At 46.3% G+C, this 22,133-nt stretch overlaps 1 protein-coding gene across 1 annotated transcript in view; it reads right to left on the reverse strand.

Moving 5' to 3' along the window:
* ECPAS (Ecm29 proteasome adaptor and scaffold) overlaps nucleotides 1-9,553 on the reverse strand; it is an 86,430-nt gene extending 76,877 nt beyond the window's left edge. Inside the window, exon 1 of the mRNA XM_024215177.2 lies at nucleotides 9,473-9,553. Within this exon, the coding sequence (XP_024070945.2) occupies nucleotides 9,473-9,509 (37 nt within the window). The 5' untranslated portion in view covers nucleotides 9,510-9,553. The remainder of the gene's footprint in view (nucleotides 1-9,472) is intronic.
* Nucleotides 9,554-22,133: the final 12,580 nt, after the last annotated feature.

Genomic DNA, 22,133 nt, shown 5'->3' on the forward strand with positions numbered 1-22,133 from the left:
TTCCATTCCTCGGATCATCCTAGTAGCCCTTCTCTGTACCTGGTCCAGTTAGAATTCATCCTTTTTAAACATGGGACAACAGACCTGCACACAGTATTCCAGATGAGGTCTCACCAGTGCCTTGTATAACGGTACTAACACCTCTTTAGCTCTACTGGAAATACCTCGCCTGACGTATCCCAAGACCGCATTAGCTTTTTTCACGGCCATATCACATTGGCGGCTCATAGTCATCCTGTGATCAACCAATACTCCAAGGTCCTTCTCCTCCCGTTACTTCCAACTGATGCGTCCCCAGCTAATAACAAGAATTCTTGTTATTAATCCCTAAATGCATGACCTTGCACTTTTCACTATTAAATTTCATCCTATTACTATTACTGCAGTTTACAAGGTCATCCAGATCTTCTTGTATGATATCCAAGTCCTTCTCTGTATTGGCAATACCTCCCCGCTTTGTGTCATCCGCAAACTTTATTAGCACATTCCCACTTTTTGTGCCAAGGTCAGTAATAAAAAGATTAAATAAGATTGGTCCCAAAACCGATCCCTGAGGAACTCCACTAGTAACCTCCCTCCAGCCTTGAATACTGCGTACAGATGTGATCTCCTCATCTCAAAAAAGATATACTGGCATTAGAAAAGGCTCAGAAAAGGGCAACTAAAATGATTAGGGGTTTGGAACGGGTCCCATATGAGGCGAGATTAAAGAGGCTAGGTCTTCTCAGCTTGGAAAAGAGGAGACTAAGGGGGGGATATGATAGAGGTATATAAAATCATGAGTGATGTGAAGAAAGTGAATAAGGAAAAGTTATTTACTTATTCCCATAATACAAGAATTAGGGGCTACCAAATGAAGTTAATGGGCAGCAGGTTTAAAACAAATAAAAGGAAGTTCTTCACACAGCGCACAGTCAACCTTAGGAACTCCTTGCCTGAGGAGGTTGCGAATGCTAGGACTATAACAGGGTTTAAAAGAGAACTGGATAAATTCATGGAGGTTAAGTCCATGAATGGCTATTAGCCAGGATGGGTAAGGAATGGTGTCCCTAGCCTCTGTTTGTCAGAGGGTGGAGATGGATGGCAGGGGATGGATCACTTGATCATTGCCTGTTAGGTTCACTCCCTCTGGGGCACCTGGCATTGGCCACTGTCGGCAGACAGGATACCGGGCTGGATGGACCTTTGGTCTGACCCAGTATGGCCGTTCTTATGTTCTTATGTGTTGTAATTGAAATCAGTATATTTGAAAATGTAGAAAACATCCAAAAATATTTAAATAAATGGTAGTCTGTTATTGTTTAACAGTGTGATTATTCGCGTGACTAATCGCAATTTTTTTAATCGTGTGATTAATTGTGATTAATTTTTTTAATCGTTTGACAGCCCTAGTAATCAGATCCATTTTGGATTAGCCCTGGCAGTTCCATACTGCTGTGATCTGCTCCACAAAGTGTCTTCTCACAACTGGACCGTAACTGTAGCAAATTAAAAATAAAAAGCCCACTAGCCAAAAATAATAAATAAATAAAAAGTAAAAGCCTTTGATGTGCAATCTGCTAACCAAGACTGAAGCTTTTAATTCAATCTATTGACATATATGCTTTCTGTAATCTGTTATTTTGATGGGTTGGTTAAGTCAGTGTTTTATTAGTATTAATTTGTAAAGCATTTTGCAATCCTTAGATGAAGATTACAATGATGGTATGAACGTTAATTAAGCATCATTTCATCCGTCACTGAAATGCAAGTTACATCTGGAGAACTCTTGAGATTCTACACCAGACTACACCTCTACCTCGATATAATGCTGTCCTCGGGAGCCAAAAAATCTTACCGCGTTATAGGTGAAACTTATATCGAACTTGCTTTGATCCGCCAGAGTACGCAGCCCCGCTCCCTCTCGCCCCAGAGCACTGCTTTACCGCATTATATCAGAATTTGTGTTACACCTCTACCCCGATATATTTCCTAGGTCTCAAATCCAGGCTCACATTCCAGATTTAGGACCATAACATATGCTGCTCCCTTAGCCCCATGTTCCCAACTATAACACACATTATATTAGCTGGTTAACATAAAGGACTGACTTCTATATGTCTAACGTCTGTAATTCTTTGGTAAACATAGTGACACTGGAAAGAGAATGTTGATCGAGGTCTGGGATTAAATTTAACTCGACCAAGTGACTAAAATGAACTGTCCTTTTCAAGAGGGTAATACGATCAATTTTTTTTTTTTTTTTTTTTTTTTTTTAAAGGGGGATAGGAAACAAGAGAGGGATTCATAGGAGATGCAGCTAGAATAGCTTAGCGGAGCCAGATCGTATATTAAGTCTGTCTGAGAAATAACTTTTCTCTTCTATAGCTTTTAACCATCCTCTCAAATATAAATCTGCCCAAATTATTAACCAAGGTACTCTGGGTCGCTAGGTTCACTCCATGGCCATGACCCACACTGTGGCCATGACCTCTGTTTGAAGTGAAGTGGCAAGACGTCTCCTGCACAAGAGCTGTCTGTTTGACTGGCAGGGGACTCCACCCCCACTCCTCTTTGAGAAGGTTCGGCCTTACCTCTCCATGGACCATCTCTTCCCTGTCTTCAGGTGGGCTGGAGTCCATCCTAGAGAAGGGATGTCTCAGCCCCACCCCTCCTGAGCAAAGGAGTGTGTGCGTGTGAGGCTCTGCCACCACCACACAATGGTGTCATGGCAATGAGGGGACACACACAATCCTCTGCTGGGGTGGTATCAGCCAGGCCTCCCCCCGCAGTTGCTTTCAGAATTAACAGCCCACTATGATTAATGGCGCAGTTCACCAATCAGAGCTATTGTTTAGGATGCTGGGCAGATATCACGGCATTAGTTACCCTTGGGACACTTTTTTCAAGCTTTTCTTCCCAACCATGAGGACTAGAAACAGCTTGTTTTTTTTTTCAAATGAAATCTAGTCACCATGTAACCCAGAAGTTGGGCCCAATGTGTGTGACCTTTTCCAATTGTGCTCCAGTTATGATAGCCACTGGCTATTTATCAAGAATAAATTAAAAACACAAGCATAAACAGTAGCATGACAAGATTAAAACAGGCTTGATTATTTGAAAGCAGTAAAAACCAGAATCATTACATAAACTGTTAATTTTCAAACAAATCAGTCTGAAAATGTTTTACCTGTTACTGTAAGAAACGGTGCGTACAATTCTCTCTCTTATTGCAGTTTCTATACTGTGTGCAATTGACATAGCTTTTTATAGTCAGTTCTACTCTGTCCTGTTTCGATTCTGCAAACACTCACGCATAACTCAATGGCGCTACTGATGTGTGTAGGTGTTTGCAAGATTGCGACTTTGTTTTTTCCTACTATTGTAGGGTCTTTCACTCAGTAACAGGGGGAGAGTTTTAAGAAAATGTGTTTGTAAAACCACAAAGATTGGGTGGGGGACTCGGGAACAGGTACAATATCTGAAACTACTTTAGAACTAATTTTACAAAACTGATCAGATTTCAGGTGTCCTTTCATATTCATTCATTTTGCATTAAAGAATCAGGAAAGCAGAGAAGCCGAAGAAATCTTTAGACCATTGCTTACAGCACCAGGGTCAATTTGTGTATATAGATGGATGATATTTTTAGAAGCAGAAATATTTTTTCTCACAAGTAGGTAACCGCATTTCCATGGTAACTTAAGGATTTCTAATGTCATTTCTAACCCCTTCTGGTTCTTTTCCAACCTATATGATAAAAGTATGTGAAAGAATATTGGTTTCAGAATTGATGGAAATACTACATCTCGCTAGGAGAAAGAACAATACATTTCAGATTGCAGATACTACATATTGTATAAAACCACAAGTATTGTCTTTCTTTTTAAACCATCAAGGGAGTATAAATATTTTTTATAAAGCAAAGCCAGATTAATGGCAAGGCCCCGAACCGCAAACTGTAAGTGACTAGGGACGTTATGGGAGCTCCTTCACTGGAGGTTTTCAAAAGGAGGCTGGACAGCCATCTGTCTTGGATAGTTTAGACCCAACAAATCTTGCATCTTGGCAGGGAGTTAGAGTAGATGACCCTTGCAGTCCCTTCTAACCCTATGATTCTATGACCCCCCCGTCTCCCATATTTACCGCAGTGATCTCTGATCAGACATTACATCATGTTGTTTAGGAGCCTCTAAATCTCTGTAACCTTAGAGCTGGATCCTTCAGCCACTGAAGTTAATGGCAAAAATCCAATAGGAGATTGACTGGGCCTTTGCTCTGGTTCTGTTATATGGTCGTTTGCCATAAGAAATAGTGGAAAGGGAGGGATGGGGAAGAAGTTTAATATACTGTACCTTTTAAAAGACAGTTTTGCCACCCGTCTCTTATCATTTCTTCAATTAAAACAACAAAATAAACCCTTCTGGATGTTCGGCCTCATCAGTGTAGTTCACTGTTTATCCATCTGTTCAAAGAAGTCAGCTCTCAGTTCAAATGCTATTTTTTGTGTGTCCAGTTTCTCCTCCCTTCCTATTATACTAAAGAATTAGCGCCCAGTGGCATTTATAGCCATTGTAAACAGCAAGTCAGCTGTTCTTTACAGAACATTGTGATGTGTATTCGGGTAAGAAGAGAATATCAAGTATGAAGTGCATACTTCTATTTATGAAAGCAGATTTGAGGGACTACTAAGACTGGGACATGTCAAACCAGATGTACTTCACAATTGATCTAGTTAGCACAACAGTATCCTAGGAACCCAGCCATACAGTCTGAGCCTGGAAAACAACAGGACTCCAGGAGCTGTGACAGTAACTTTCTGTGAGAGGATGCAGGCAGCTACCTCCTTCACCTTCCCCAGCCTAAACTCCATTTTATAGCAAGAGCCCTGTGATCACAATATTAAAGCCATTCCGGAGGATGTACACTTCCTTAAAAACAGCTGATTGTTACTGCACGAAGACCATTTTATAAAAGTTATTTTGTGCACATATCCTGGAATTTTCCTCCAAAAGGCCCTATGTCAAATAAGTGCTTACTTCTACCTGGATACAGTCAGTCAACTTCATTCCCGGGATGATTGGGGGGAAAGAAGAGGAGACTGAAGCAAACATTAAAAGAACAGAATGCAAAATGAGGCTTTCATTTCTCCAGAAGCTAAACAACTGATTCTGCACCACTCTGGATTGGAGGAGCAAGATACCCAGTTTGGGAGTCCAATTCTGATCTAGTTGTATTATGCTTCCATTAAAACACCAGGCAAATTCTTGCTGGAATTGTATTAGGCCTTGGGGAACCTACATTTAGAATGGTTATAGCAGCATACTGGGAGTCAGGGTTTGGAGGTACTGTTCATGGCTCTATCAAATGACTTTAAGGGAGCACCACAAGGGATCTGTCCTAGTCACTACTCAAGTTTATAAAACATGATCTTTTACTGTGGGAATGTATTTTTCTATTTTCATCATATTCCTCCATAGCAGAGAAAAGTTTAGATACAGATTTGAAATGCCAGAATTTGGATTTCCATGTGCAGCGTGTCATGTTTAGACTCCCTTTAGATTACTACCCATTCTCTTTGAAAATGGCTTTTCTTTCTTTCTGAACACGCACAGCTCTACGCCCAATGTACTGATTTTATATTAGGATTCAAGCTATCACTGTTTACATTATTCATCCACCAAATCATAAGCATCCTCATAAAAAGTTTAAGCAAGCACTCTTTTCTCAACACAAAAAAAGGAGTAACAGCTCATCTATTTGATTGCTGCTACAGATCAAAGTTTCTTATCACTACACGCCTACAAAACAGGGACAAATTGGTTTTCTGATCTAAAAGAAAATTTTGGTTACTCCTTCAGGAGGCTCATTATCCTACAGATCGGGTTCCTTTCATAATACAATTTGATGCATTTAATTTTAGTCTCTCACACACTTCTACCTGAGAAGTCTGCCCAATTTTCTCCCTCTGTGCTACCTGAATTTCTTATGCTTCCTGTTAAAGTCCACCTTTGACTGCACAACGTTTTCATTTATTCATAGAGGCGGCATTGGGAAAATCACCATCCTCCCTCTCCACAAAAAACCCCACCACCCTCAAGTCAGAAGGGTGGTACTATACACTCTCTAGTGGTACAGCTGACAGATAAGTCATAGTTTACATAGTTTGAGACATCTGATGAGAGTGACATGAAATTGCTAAACTGGATTGTACTCTATAAGACATTCTTCTTTCCCCTCTTCCAGGCTTAGATTAAATTTAAATGTGACTGTAAACCCAGTGACAATAACCACAGGACACCTTGCCAAAAACAGGTAACAGTTATATTCAGTTTGTAGGTGGAGGAAACTAGCACTCCATAGATCAAATAAAGCTGTGTCTGTGAGCAGGAACTCTTCCTCTAAAGGCATGTCTACGCTAGACTTAAATCGACCTATGTTAGGTCAACTTACAGTCACTGCAGTAATTACTGTGGTGGCTGATGTCCATACTACCCTTCTTCTGTCGGTGGTGCGTGTCCTTCCACCGACTGAAGAGGGGCAGTGTGGGGGACAAGGCTCTCAGCTCCGCTCTGCTCCTGGCCAGCTGCCCGGGCTTCTCACCTCCCCATTCCCTGCTGGGGCCAGACACCCGAGGTTCTCACCTCCCTGAGCAGGGAGCCAGGCAGGGGCAGCCCAGCTGGGAGCGGGGAGCCAGGCGGATGCAGCCTGGCTGGGATTGGGGAGCCAGTGTCAGCCAGGCTCTAGCTGGGGCTTTCTTGTCAATTTCAGGACTCCAGCAGGGAGCCTTGAAATTGACAAGACAGCCAACAGCAGATGTAAGTAACTCAGTGTCTGAGACAGCATCACCCTAACTACATTAACATAAGTCCTAAGCCTCTCCTGGAGGTGGAGTTATGTGTAGTAGGGCACTTACATCAGCGGGACAAGGCTGTACTATGTACATTACACTGATATAAGTAGGTCTACATGAGCTGCCTTACGTCAACCTAACTATGTAGTGTAGACCAGGCCTGAGTAGTTTTACAAGGTCTGCAAGTGAAGGGAACACTGGCAATATATAGTTGACTGTATAGGAAGAATTTCATGGCTGATGGTGACCATGGAGTCTGTGATCAATTTTTCTAGACTACAGTGGTCATGACAATGATTCATCCCAACTGTCACTGGAATAATATTTTGTTGCGATTTGTGTCAGACCTGAGAATCAGTGAATTCTGTAGGTTTTTCTTATTCCTACATGAAATTATGGTTCTTTAGTGGCATCAGGGACACTACTAGTTTGATGTTCCGTGGTCTATTCACCTCATCCAATAGTTCAGTGGTTCTCAAACTGTGGGTCGGGACCCCAAAGTGGGTCATGACCCCATTTTAATGGGGTCGCCAGGACTGGTTTAGAGTTGCTGGGGTCCGGGGCCGAAGTCAAAGCCCGAGGACTTCAGCTCTGGACAGCAAGGCTCAGGCTGGGCTTAGACTTTGGTCCCCTAGCCTGAGGTGGTGGGGTTCGGGCTTGGGCTTTGGCTACCCCACCTGGGGCAGCAGGGCTCGGGCAGGCTCAGGCTTCGGTCCCCCCTCCTGGGGTTGTGTAGTAATTTTTATTGTCAGAAGGGGGTCACAGTTGAATGAAGTTTGAGAACTGCTGCAATAGTTTGTAGAAACTAAGCAGGCTAAAGGGGTTTTCTCTAAAGAGAGGACAGAAGAATCAAGTTATACATCAAGCAGCAATGCATGGTTTAAATCTGACAGCCTGGAGCTTGAAAGTCTGCATTAAAACCTTTCTTCCTTCTGCTGAGTTTCTGGTAGTGAAATCAATTCCACAGACAAGCCAAGTTTAAAACACCACTTTCCTCAGCCCACTGATTTCTCCCATGGATCAGGATCAGCTGGGTTATACATCACGCTGTTATTAATTCATCAAGGTTGTCTGAAAACTAGTTTTGTTATATCTCAAGAGATGCAGCAACAAGACAAGAAAACACTCCCTTAACATTTTATACTTCTTCAGAGACAGATCTATCATTACTGCACCAGATTCAGCAGTAGATTTGAAGGTTAAAAAACACCCCAAACTGGGTGTCCTTTCCCTCCAAATAAAAAAATATCTAAATTTGAACTACGTGACTCAGATTCTGACTACCATCCTGATCAGCACTGAGAACTGCATGGGCACAGGACCTGCCATGGAGTTTTAATGCTGGATCAGGGGCATCATTTGCAGAATAGAAGAAAACTGAAATGGATAAAATGTATTTTCCAATATATTTTATTCTTATACTAGATTCCTACTTTAAATTCAAACAAAACATATCAAGCTCTGGAAGGGGAGAGTTTGTATATATGCACTTATTATTACAAGAAAAAAATATGAAATGAGTGAAGGATTATTCATATCTATCGTGTGCTGTCAGACGCTACTCTGGAGAGGAATATAAACAACCAAAACTTTAAAATACTTTGCACCTCTGTAGCACTTCTGATCCAAGCATCTCCACGCCCTCTGCAAACATTAAGCTTCACAAGACTCTAGTCTGATAAGGGACCATAACTAATTGGAGTTCGCAGATGGAGAAACTGAGTCACGGAGCCAGGAAGGGACTTGCCCAAGGTCACACAGCGAGCATGATGGCGAGATGAGCCAGAGATCCCCTGTAACCACTGAGCAGGGAAGGCATCTGCTCTAACCACTCAGCCAGTCTCAGCTGACGCCCACCAGTAACTTGCTAGGACTGAGAACTACATTTCCCAGCCAGCATCAGTGTCAGGGCTGCTGACAGTTCCTGCTCCGGGGCCCCAGGCCCAGAAACTCACCCCTCCCACGGCAGGGCCCAGGCCCCTGGCAGGGAGAGCGACACCGGTGGGGGGACATTAAACGGGGGGACCCCCGAGCGGGGCCCCGCCCTGATCAGCCTGCAACAGCCTCCCCTCGCCCTGTCCCCGCGGGGCCGAGCGCCCTGTCGCCGCCCTGCTGCCGGGGGGCTCCCCGGGGCGTCCCCAGTGGGGGCTGGAAAGCAGAGTCACTGCGGCCTGCCCGGCCTGGGGCCCAGCCCCGGGGGGAGACATTCAGCCTCGGCCCCCAGGCGCCGCTGGCTGAGGCTCGTGCCCCCAGGCCCGGCCTGGCACAGCCCCCCACACCCCCCACGGGGACCCTGGCCCGGGGCTGCGGCCGGCCGGCCGGGCTGAGACGGGCGGGGAAGCCCCGGCCCCGGGCTTTAGTTTCCATTTCACACCGTGACTGCGCACAGCCGAGGCCTAGCCCCGGCTCCCTCCCCGCCCCCGGCCCGGGGCGCCCCCGGCCACACGGGGCGATGAAACCAGCATCCCCCCCCCTCCCCCGCCCCCCCCCCCCCCCGAGAGAGGGGACCGGCCCCGCCCCACGGACAGGCACACGCGGGGGGGGGGGGTGCCCGGGGGAGGGGGATCCTGCCACCCCCGCGCCCCCTCCCCCGAACCCCCCCCCTCTCCGCCGCCCCGGAGCCGTGTCAGTGTCACTTACTCAGCTCGTCCTGGGCAGCGGAGGCGGCCGCAGCCATGTTGGCAGCCGCCGCGGGAGGAGGCGGGGGCTCTGGAGCAATCCCGTCACTCGGGGTGGGGTGGGGTCCCTCCCCGCCTCGCCCCTTCGCTCTCCCCGCGCCCCCTTCGCCTGGCCGCGGAGCAGGGGCCCTGCCCGGCTTCTCCCCTCCCCAGCGCCAGCCGCCGGGCGAGCGCGGCAGCTCCCTCCGTGCGCGAGCGAGGGTGGCTCCCACACCCTCCCCCAGTCCAGCCTCCCTCGCTTCGCTTCGGTTTTATATTTAGAAAGAGCTGAGCCATCGTCCCAACCCCCCCCCCCCCCCCCTCCCTGGTCTATTTCCCCCTCCTCTGCCTGCGCCTGAGAAACAACCCAACCCCGAGGGCTGAAGGTGCTCACCCCAACCCAGCAGCCCTCGCCTGCTGCCCATGTGCTCGGGGGCTCTGGGCTCCTTCCCTCGTGGCTTTCCTCTTGCTGCCTTTGCACCCAGCCTCCCCAAGGGGAGGGCAACTGACCTGAGTCCATGCTGACCTCCATGGCTGCTGAGGCACTTTCTTTTCTTCACTTAGAAGGGGGGTCGGGGTGGGGTGGAGAGAAACAGGTCAATCAGCAGCAAAACGGCTGCGTTTCTCCCCCTATCTGTGGTAGGTGCTTGTAGCAGTCTGGAGGATTTCTAACTGGGAAAGGTGCTGCCTGGGACTTGGAGCCACTGCCGGTCGGGCACAGATTTTAGAGGAAGTGTGAAACACTCCCAGGGGGTGCCACTTCCTCCCATCTGTCCTTCCACTGCTACTAGTCTCCTGTCCATACCCTCAAACGGCTCCAGGAGAGATTTTCCTCCCTTACTTCAGTGTTTCTTTACAATCTAATTTAGGGCTTGTTTACATGGGGAGTTATTTCCTAATAGCTAATCCTGAAAACTCCATGTGTTCTTATTACGTGTTCTTATTCCAGAATAAGAGTGCTTTATTCTGAATTAGCTTAATCCACTGGAATACACTCATTCGGACTCAGGCTAGGTCTACACTACAGCGGGGTTCCGACCTAAGATACGCAACTTCAGCTACGTGAATACCGTAGCTGAAGTTGCGTATTTTAGGTCGGCTTACCTGGTGGTGAGGACGGGGTAAAGCCGACCGCTGCCGCCGACTCCGCTGCCGCCTCTTGTCGAGGTGGATTTCCGGAGTCGACGGCAGAGCGATCAGGGATCGATTTTACTGCGTCCTCACGAGACGCGGTAAGTCGATCCCCGATAAACCGATTGCTACCCGCCGGATCGGCGGGTAGTGAAGACGTAGCCTAAGGCACTTTTATGCCGGAATAAGAGTGTCCACACATGGACTTAATCAGGAATAGTTAAGCAGCTTTAAATTCACATCCTACCATATTCCAGATTACTTTTCATGTGTGGACACTCATATTCCAGAATAAGAGTACCTTATTCCAATAGTGTATTCCAGTGGGTTAAACTATAGGAAAGAAAGCGCTCTCCATAAGGCTTCCACTCCTCTCAGTACTTCTAATTTATAAATGCTCTTTTAAAGAAAGACGTTGTCACCACTCCTTATTTAGTGCTTCAGCCCCAAATGGGTATCAGCATCAAGGTGTGTCAGGTATAACTACACCACAAGAATCCTCCAAGGAATAATTCTGTCTCCAACACTCCTGTGGCCATGTTTAAAAAAAACTCTGCAAATAAATATTTGGGAAGGAATTGAAGTTTCATATTGAAAGCTTTTTTTTAGCATGAGGTTATTCTCACTGAGATATTATTTTTAAACCCTGTTAATAGAGGAGGCAAATGTTAATTCTAAGCAAATTTAAACATAAGGTTGAATTGCTATAATAGAAAACCAAAGACCTAGCAAAAATATTAGCCGTCCATGCTTCTCCAAACACCCTTCCCGTACCAAAATAGTCACACGACAGGAACAGGGGCCGGAGCTCCGGGACCTTTAAATCCCCACCCGAGCCCGGCTGCTGGAGCTCCGGCCGTGATTTAAAGGGCCCAGGGCTCCCCACAGCAGCTGGAGCCCTGGGCCCTTTAAATCACCACCAGAGAAGCTGGTCCAGTCTGGCACGGCGTAGCCAGTACGCCGGACCGGACTGGACCGGCTTACTTTCACCTCTGATTGCCAGTGTTAGCAGAAGTTGCAGTTTGCTTTACGTGAGTCCATTTGGGAGTGGAGAGTGAGTGGCTGGCACACCAAATACTGAACCCATCCCAGGAAGAATCGGGTGGGTTAGTGAGTGTGTATGCACAATCAGTTGGCCTGCTGCCACCAAAAAGACAACATGGACACCATACTACTTCAAGTCCTAATCAGAATGGCTACAGGACAGGAGTTCAAAATGTGGTTAGGTAAAACCCATTCACAATGCTAACAGTGATTTCCTCCTGCACGAAGTGACTAAAGGTGATAAAGAATTGAAGGAGAAGATTCCAGCTAGGATTGGAAAAGCCAGATGACAAGTGAGCTATTTGGTTTTTGTAGCGAGGTGCAACAAACCAAACAAGTGAAACGTCAAGTATCAGAGGGGTAGCCGTGTTAGTCTGAATCTGTAAAAAGCAACAGAGGGTCCTGTGGCACCTTTGAGACTAACAGAAGTATTGGGAGCATAAGCTTTCGTGGGTAAGAACCTCACTTCTTCAGACAACGTGAAACGTCATCACCCTGCGGTGAGAGTCAGGTCTATCAAAGAATGGGCTGGGAAGAGCTGGTTGTGTTCATCTATCAAGAAAAGGATTTAAGGATATGGGAAGAAGCAAGCAAGAGTATCTGCTAATGCAGAAAGGAGACAAAGAAATCTGTAGGAAGCATAAGTGAGAAAAACCATGGTGGGACTACAGTTTCAGTGGATAAAAGCATCACAGCTCAAATGAATATGGAGGGTATTTTTATGACATAATTTCCTGCATAGGGTGACTAGATCCCAATTTACTGGAAATGGCCTGATTTTGAGAAAATGCCTCTGCCAATTCTATCAAAATCAAGGGTTAGCCTCTATCAATGTAAATCTGCTGGGTGGCAAACCCCTTTGCTCTAATACACAGTGGATTGTAAAGGGCTACAAATCCCACAAGACCAGGTGTATAATGGATACAAGGACATATGCAGGGATAATTTAAAGAGGTCTTATGTTGCGAAGAGAGTGGTGAATCCGTGGAATGGAATTACCGAGGAGAAGACATAGACAAAAAGTGTTCATGCATTACATATTTATCAGAAATTCAAGACGATAAAAGGATATTGTGGATTGCCACGGGCACGCAGGGGCGAAAGAAAATGCAGGCCTGTTATTTACCAGGCTGCACGTGGCAATAGACTATATTGGTAAGGGATGCAAGGAGAGTATGGGTCACGATGCCATGTGGATTGCCACGGGCACGCAGGGGCGAAAGAAAATGCAAGCCTGTTATTTACCAGGCTGCACGTGGCAATAGACTATATTGGTAAGGGATGCAAGGAGAGTATGGGTCACGATGCAAACTGCAGACACACACACACAGCTAAAATTAATCAATTTAAAGTTTTATTGGGGATAATTACAAGGGGTAAGGGAGCAGCGTTTGATTAGCTAATAGAGTTAATGAAACTTAAAACACACAATGACTAAAATATCTACTAACAATATTTATAAACAAAGATGCAGCAATTAGTAATAACTGATACTTACAAATACAAACCAACGCATAACGACCGGCAAACGTAGAAACTCTGTTTGAAACACGTGAGCTGAGAGAGAGGCTTCGAGGTGATCAGGCTCGGTTACAGGTGTACACAGGATACACAGGATTCGTTTTTCTTTCTCCTCTCCCTGCCTGCACATGGCAGGCAGCCCATAAAGTATCAACTATGACATCATAGACGTGTCATAGGGGACGGGGCCCAAAACCTGTTTGTGTTCATTTCTGATTGGCACAAGCAAAGTTTACATCAAGTAGGGGAGCAGGTGCCTCAAAGTCTGGCTTCGCCCCCAAAAGGTGAGGAAATGCATATTGCTTTAGAATGCGTGCAACACTGAATGACAAAAGAAGAGGCCAGGGCAATACCGGTATGGGCAAGTTTTACAGGATGCAGACAGGAACTCATCTCAACAGATATTAACCAGTTTTATGCTTGGAAGTATCTGACCACCCTTTCTGGGGCTCAGGAGGACATTTTTCACTGATCAGGCATTTTTTTATTCCAGATCAACACTATTTTGTGGAATTTGGAGGGGGGGGGTAATTTTAAATGATTTTTTCCCCACCAGTATTTTATCCGTGTTCCAACACCACAAGCTTTATAAAAACTTTTGAGAGTTCAGAGCTTTAAGGAATCAGAAAAGCAGATTGGAAATGAAAGGATGCGCTCTAGCCGGCCTCAGTTTCATTAGCAAATGAAATACATAAACCACACAACTGAAAGTGACAGGAAAGTTTACCTAAGTGACTGGATAGTGAAAGCACAAAGAAAACAAGCCTAAGGCCCTCAGGCTGCAGTCTTTCTCCAGCCTAGTCAATTAGGTGAGCATGTGCAGGGGAGTGCCTCTCCCCCTAGTGGAGACTAAAGAAAATAGCAGGGGAGTGAAAACTGACAAGATCCTAGGGAGCCAAGTTGCAAAAACGGAAAAGGGGCGGGGGGGGAATAGCACATTTGTTGGCTGGGTCTAATATGCAAGTAGCTGGAATTGGGGAGGTTAAGGACTGCAGCTAAGAAAAAAAGTGGAAAGCCAGCTGTCACTGTTCCAGAGGCCTTCGTGGCCTCCTCGAGGGCACCCTCCCTCAGGTCTCAGGCCTCTTAGCCATCATCTTTCTTGGGCCAGTAATCTATGTTCCTCTCCTTCTACACCAAGGATTTCAGGCTGCAATTGCTTCCTGAAACTCACAGTGATCACCTTAGCAAGTCTGTTTTTAGTTCAGCACCTGCCACACTGTTCTCTCCCAGGGGCGATGACAGGGTTTACCAGTGACCAGCCAGCCTTCATAAAGCAAAGTATTTATTTAGAACAAAAGCATCGCATATCGTGAAAACAATAAACAGTTTATGTGCATGACTGTCTTGCCAGGTGTCACCCATCTTCCACATGGAGACCCTGGTAGGTTTCAAAGTCCTTCAAACCCTTTCTGCAGGGTCTGGCTCTCTCGGTCACAGTGTCATTTCAGTAAGTTCTTGCATCTAGTGAGAGTGACATGCCCTCACACCCTCTCTATATTAGGGAATTGCATTAATTCCCTCCCGCTCCCACAGTGATTTTAGTGCTTTATTGTTCATTCACGCTTAGCGACGTCCCCCCCAGTCACTTCATTGCTTGCTCTGTTCCAAGAAAGAAATTAACCTCTTTACACCCAGCAGGTAACAACAAGATAAGGTGAGAGGGGAAACTGAGTCACACATATATTCTTTCATTAAAAAAATCAGAAGTTTCCCAGTTCTCCACATCAGGTTAATCCCAATCAAGGAAGTGTGTTCTTCAGATCTTCAGTATGGAAAATGAGTGTAGGTGTTAGCATTACCTCCCACACAACCAGTAGATCCGAATAATTAGGAACATAACAGATTTTAAAGTGAAATTTCCATTGCTTTGAAGTCAGAAAGTGTACGAAGGACTGAAAATTAATTTCTGGTTTCAAACCCCTAAAGAAACCCTACAATTGAGACAACAGCCCAGCAAGGTCCTTGCTGTCATGGGGAATGAAATAAACAATCTTCTTAATCAGGAGGTGTTTATTAAAGAAAATAACTATTATTACAAAGAAACAATGGGTTTCTACACAGTTTGAGCACCAGCTTTGTTACCCTTGTAGACAAGGGACCACACCCTGGCTGGAACTCTATATAGCATATGAGACATCTAGTGGCTGAATAATATATTTCAACTAAAGATGTTGTGACTCTTGCCTTTCCCTCCCATCATGACTGTTAGGTTGGGCACAAAGGCTCTACAGACATCTAAGAGCTGTAACTCAATTTGGTTTTCCGTTATCATGCCCCTTCCCTCTATTCCACTCAGTAGATCACATTTCTCAAAGGCGGGGGCGGGGCAGTAAGATGTTACTTACTGACATCTTTCAATAAGCAGCTTTCTTATAAATTCTGCTGCGTCTTGCATCTAATTGCGGCGGCGTCTGTCTCTAAACGATGCCCTTGTAATTTTCTCCATATCTCTGTGCATTCCAACTTCCTGATTTATGGTTCCAAGTGTCTCAACATAATCCTAATCCAACAGCAATTCCAAAAAATGACAGACTGCCCCAGGCAAGGTTAACATAGTATGGTAGCAAAGACTTCCTCTCAGTCCTCTCCCTGGGGACTAGTGCTTCTGAACCCTCCTCCCAGAAGTTAAACTTCCCCCCACAACACCAGTGACAAGCTCTCCAATCCTGACAGGTCTCCCAACTACCAACCCCCGCAGGCAATCCCCAGCTGCCAAATAAAAAAGTATCAAAGGGATAGCTGTGTTAGTCTGTATCCACAAAAACAATGAGGAGTCCGGTGGCACCGTAAAGACTAACAGATTTATTTGGGCATAAGCTTTCGTGGGTAAAAATCCCTCTTTTTCAGATGCATGAAGTGAAAATTACAGATACAGGCATAAATATACTGACACATGAAGAAAAGGGAGTTACCTTACAAATTACCTTACCAGTGTTGACAGGGCCAATTCAATCAGGGTGGATGTGGTCCACTCCCAATAATGGATGAGGAGGTGTCAATACCAAGAGAGGGAAAATTGCTTTTGTAGTGAGCCAGCCACTCCCAGTCCCTATTCAAGCCCATTAATGGTGTTAAATTTGCAAATGAATTGTAGCTCTGCAGTTTCTCTTTGAAGTCTGTTTTTGAAGTTTTTTTGTTGAAGTATGGCAGGGGTCAGCAACCTATGGCACATGTGCCAAAGGTGACATGCGAGCTGATTTCCAGTAGCACTCTGCTGCCAACCTGGGGTTCTGTCTGCCGGCCCCCTGCCAGACGGGGTCCTGGCTGCCGGCCCCGCTCAGCCTGCTGCCGGCCTCAGATACCAGCCACCAGCCCCGCTCAGCCCACTGCCGGTCTGGGGTTCTGGCCACCAGCCCCCTGCCAGCCAGGGTCCTGGCCACTGGCCCCGTTCAGCTCGCTGCTGGTCTGGGGTCCCAGCCACTAGCCCCCTGCCAGATGGGGTCCTGGCTGCCAGCCCCACTCAGCCCACTGCTGGCCTGAGATACCAGCTGCCAGCCCCACACCAGCTGGGATCCCGGCCGCTGGCCCCGCTCAGCCCGCTGCTGGCCTGGGATACTGGCTGCTGACCCGGGGCTCTGCTCCTGGCCTTGGCCCGGCGCTCTGTAGCCATCCCCAGCTGTGGCCCACTGGCCCCAGCCTGGGGCAGTGAGGGGTGCAGACAGGGGCAAGTGGGGGCACAGCTCAGCACCCCCACCTTAAAAATCGTTCCAGCACCACTGGGATATTTTTAAGTCCTGATTTGGGGCTTATATCAGGCACGTGGAACCGCGCACTGCATTTGACGTTGTGCATGCCCTCTGTCGCCATTTTTTTCCCCACTGTGTGTTGAGGGGAACATTTGACAAAATGTCAGCTCCTAAGAAAGCAAAGTTATATGTCCGTTCATTTCAGCCTTCTTGGACAGACAGATTTGGATTTATTCAAAAGAAGGACCGTGCTGTTTGTGCTTTCTGTTGTGAAAGTGTTGTTTGTCGCACATCAAGTGTTCGACGACGTTTTGAAACGAAGCACGAGAAAACTTTTCTTGTTGAAGCAGACAAGACTGAATCGATCAAGAAGGCAGTAGCAGGATATGAGAAGAAAAGCAGTGTTTTTAAATGCTTAAGTGTAAGTAAAAATAAAGCTACAGGAGGAAGTTACAAGATTGCACAGTGCACTGCAAAAAACAGAAAGCTGGTTACAGATGGGGCATAGGCGTAGTTTGACTTTTATTTGGGGGTGGGGGGCAAGGGCCGGTGGGCCTTGGGCCAGCTCCACACAGTGGGGTCCAGGGAGGGAGATCCACCTTCACCCCTCTGACTCACCTCAGCAGGCCACCCAGGGGGGACGCACCAAAAATTATAACTCAAAGAGGGGACTCGGTTCAAAAAGTTTGAAAACCACTCGGTGCAGGGAGAGGGGTAAGCTAGGGGCTGTGTGCAGGCAGGGGGTAGCTAGGGGCTGTGTGTGGGCAGGGGGTAGCTCGGGGTGCAGTGAGGGGGTAGCTAGGGGCTGTGTGCGGGCAGGGGAGCAGCTCAGGGTGGAGGCAGGGGGTAGCTAGGGGCTGTGTGCGGGCAGGGGGTAGCTAGGGGCTGTGTGCGGGCAGGGGGTAGCTCAGCGTGCAGGGAGGGGGTAGCTAGGGGCTGTGTGTGGGCAGGGGGTAGCTAGGGGCTGTGTGCGGGCAGGGGGTAGCTCAGCGTGCAGGGAGGGGGTAGCTAGGGGCTGTGTGCGGGCAGGGGGTAGTTCAGGGTGGAGGCAGGGGGTAGCTAAGGGCTGTGTGCGGGCAGGGGTAGCTCAGGGTGCAGGGAGGGGGTAGCTAGGGGCTGTGTGCGGGCGTGGGAGGGGAGCTCAGCATGCAGGGAGGGGGTAGCTAGGGGCTGTGTGCTAGGAGGGCTCCCCGTGTGGTGGCTGCTTCCCGAGGGCTCTGCAGCCCCGGACCCGGGTCCCCCCACCCGGGTGGCCTTTACCGGCTGCGTGAGAAGTCAGAGGGCTGGGAGCTGAGGACCAGCAGCAGACGGGGGGAAAGCCACAGCTGCCTGCTCCATGGCACCACCAGCCAAAGGACCAGCTGTCCCGCACTGCCTGGCTCTGGATTCAACCTGCCCAGAGGGCCTATGGGGAACTGGTGGAGATGAGGAGGGGAAGGGGGACTGGAGCTGCCCCCAGGGTTACCCCACTCTAGATATGGCACAGCCATTTGTGGGGGCAACACCTTTGTGCTCCCCTAGCTCTGCCCATGGGCTCAGGGCTTCTGCCTGTGGGGAGCACCAGGGCTTGGGGCTTCAGACCTGCAGTGCTCCGGGCTTCAGCCCAGGGGGAGCGCCTGAGTGGGGGGGCACCAAGACTCCCAGCTTCTGCCCCACAGCACTGCTGGCTTCATACTTGCGGGGGGGCACTGGGGATCCCGGCTTCTGCCCTGCGCCGCTGCTGGCTTCAGACCGGGGAGAGGGGGCACACACTGCTCCCTGCTTCAGACCTGGCGGGGGGGCACCCAGGCTCCCGGCTTCTGCGCCGTGCCGCTGCCAACTTCGGGGGGGCTGCGCCAGAGTTCAGGGTATTAGGTTTCCTGCGGCCCCCCTGAAAGGTCTCACGGATCTCCAGGGGGCCACAGACCCCTGGTTGAGAACCACTGTCTTAGTCCATGACCAGGCTTTGTAGGTGCTACAGTAATACAAATAATAGATGTGTGTGTGTAGCTTTAGATCTAGATGAGTAATACTCAGACTTCAGTGGCTCAGGAGCCAAATTGGCAATCAACATTACCTGAAAAAGCCACAGTAGTATGAATTCATGGCTTCATTTACTACATAGATATATTATTCTCACAACAAAATGACTGACTAAGTATTCTACAACTGATCCTGATATTTGGTAACTTAGATTGGTTAATAATTAAATCACAGTGTTTTAATATCGTGTGCTGCAAAGAGCGGCAGGAGACACATTAAAGAGCCTCTTGCGGTTCCCAAGCTTCAGTCTGATGAGTATCACTGATCTAGATATATATAAAATATAATCAATAAATACTAAAATCTTATAATACACATGTCAATCTTCAAAAACATGAACAGTAACTGTAATCAATGCTCAACAGGACGTTTCAAAGTCCCTTTCAATGTAAGAGGAGCAGCAAATTGTGCAAGGACCCCTGCACCTATGAGTTGCACTGACTTTAGTGGCTCATGCTTGAGCACACTGATAACATAGACCTCAGTTCTGCAAACGCTTACGCACATATGTATCTCTAAGTAGGCAACAGGACTACTCACACTTCAAATTAAGCATGTGTGAGTGTCTGCAGAAACAAGGCCTAGGGCCCCAATTCAGGAATATACTTAAGCAAGTTCCTAACTCTGAACACCCACCATGTGCTAAAAGTTAGGAGGAAGTTTAAATATCTTCCTGAATTGAGGGGTAGGTGAGTAATATTTCTCCTGGCGTCAAGAAAGGCTCAAGGAGTGTATGGTGAAGACGAGGGGTTGGAGGCAGACAGAAATTGTAACCTGCCCAAGGCCACACAAGAAGTTTGTGGCAGAGCCTGGTCACATTAACAACTTTGAATTTCTCCCAAACTGTCGTGATATTGATGTGAATAACACCTTTGGAACTAAGAGCAGAATTGTATCATTACAGGGGAATTCATCCCTCTGCTGGTACAGAGCTCTCACACAGGGACCTAGAGGGGAGGTTTTGCTGGGGCTGCACGAGGTGGGAAGATCTCAAAGCATTTACACTGCAATTAAACAGGCCCTTAGCCTGAGCCCCTCAAGCCTGAATCATCTGGCATAGGCCAGCCACAGGTGTCTAACTGCAGCATAGACATACCCTGACTGCAAAATCACCTGTAGCTCCCCCTGCTGTTTGTCTCCAGTCTCACCCATTCATCAGATGAGGCATCATTGCTCTTCAGGATTTGCTGCTTCCTCTTCCCCACGGTGGATAAAAATCAATGATTTAAAATTTTATATATATATATATATATATATATATATCTCAAAAAATTTAAATAAACAGTTTTTGATAAAATGCTTTTTGAGGAAAAAAAACCTATCTAAAGATAGTTTTAATTAAGATACATTATAGCTCAAAGATATCTCATCATGGAATAAGGATTATAAATTCCAATTCTATAGTATAAGACAATATCGTCATGTAATGTTTAAGAAAAGTTTTGTAACTGAGTTCCAATAGTTCATGGATTAGGGACCCAATTTTATGGGGTTCCAGGAGCTTCTGTATAGATTATTCATGTTAATCTTTCTATCTACCCAATGGGACTCAGTGCTCAGTCTAGAAGATACCATCAGAGATGCTTAGTTTTGCAGTTCTCAAACTGTGGACTTGTATCTCCATAAATGATATGCTTGTTAAGAGCAAAAATGTTTTTAAATAAATAAATAAATAAATCGAGGTGAGAAATAACAGACCTCAACCCTATTGTCCCTCTGCAAATTTGTGTACAGTGTCAATCCCTTACCTCTCTCTAAAAGTGCAAAGTTTCAAAAAGTTCAATGACTAGAAGATTGATGGGGGCAGAATAGATCTGGGCAAGGAGAAGAAGTCTGGAGATAAATGGGAGAAGGGAGGGACAGGCAGTAGAAACAAAAGTGAAACTGTTTGAGCAGCATATTCCAGAAGCCTTGAGGTCTTTTTGAGTGTAGCCTTCATTGATTTGAGATCTACCATACCATTCTCTCACTAGAAGGGAAAACCTATAATGGCAGCAGGCCATAAAAAAGGCCCAGTTTGGGAATAAGAACCATTCAAGAAATATAGGTTTGCTGATGAAGAAAGTCACACCAGTGAACTGGTGGAAGTCACTTAAGCACTTGGATTCAGAGACTGTTGAAATGATAATCTCACTTTTAACAGCAGTAGCTTCTTCTGTCAGTGTAGAAAGAATATTTATTCCTTTGGTCTAATTCATTCCAAATTGAGAAATCATTTGGGACCTGAAAAAGCAGGAAAGCTTGTTTTTCTTTTCCCGATTATGAATAAACAGGAAAATGAAGGTGAAGACGACAGTTAGCTGCAGAAGCCAATATTTTAAGTTTCTCATGTTGACCTGGCTGACATAGTCAATTTAATTTGTTTTAAAAATATATATATTTCATTTAACTATTTTAGTTAAAAACAATTTTAAGAAAAACAAACCTGATTTTAAAAAACTTGAATGTTTAACTAAATTCAAAAATTCATATGCTTGTTTTGTTAAAATAGTATGTTTGCTGTTGAAGAAAAAATCCAGAATACATAACGTTGTTTTAGTTAAATAAAACAATTTAAATGTCGGTCTGGTGATGTTCTCCTCCTAATACAGCATGTCAAGAAAATCCTCCAAATATTAATGATTAACCTGTTGAATTGGAGATAGTTCACCTCCCAATGACTTCATAAATATCTGCTTCAATTACCTTTGGTAAATGAAATAACCAATCATTAATTTTCTGATATAGCTGTAAAGCTAATCTGAAAAGTTTTCCAAATAAATCACTTAAAAAATGTATAGTGTCCCTTCTAAAAATGAAACCTACATCTCCGAGTTGTGAAGAATATGTATTAAGGTTATAACAACCAACAAGAATGCACTTTTATGTAGAAAACCATGATTAAATTGAGTCTTCCTGACTGGTGATTTAAATCATATCCACCCTGCCACTCCCACGGCTTCCTGCGCGAGGAAGGCAGAAGCTTCACTTTTCCTGCCTCTGTTCCATCTCCCTCACAGCAGCTATAGCTCTTTTTTTGCAGGGGGAGAGGCTGCGCTGTCTCCTGCAAGCTCCTGTCTTGAGACCACATGTATCCTGCCTCCCTGCCCCACTCCCTGGAGTTCCGGACTCCTGGAACGGCTCCTCCCACCCCCGTACTTGAACAGCTTTACTCAGCAGTCAGCCTGGATCCTGCTAGGAACTCTAAGAATGATGTCTGCAGCGTTCCCTCATAGGAGCACAGAAACAGCTCACTCTGGG

The sequence above is a fragment of the Terrapene carolina genome, unplaced genomic scaffold, assembly GCF_002925995.2.
Source record: "Terrapene carolina triunguis isolate 2854851 unplaced genomic scaffold, T_m_triunguis-2.0 Scaffold35098, whole genome shotgun sequence".
Lineage (NCBI taxonomy): Eukaryota > Metazoa > Chordata > Testudines > Emydidae > Terrapene > Terrapene triunguis.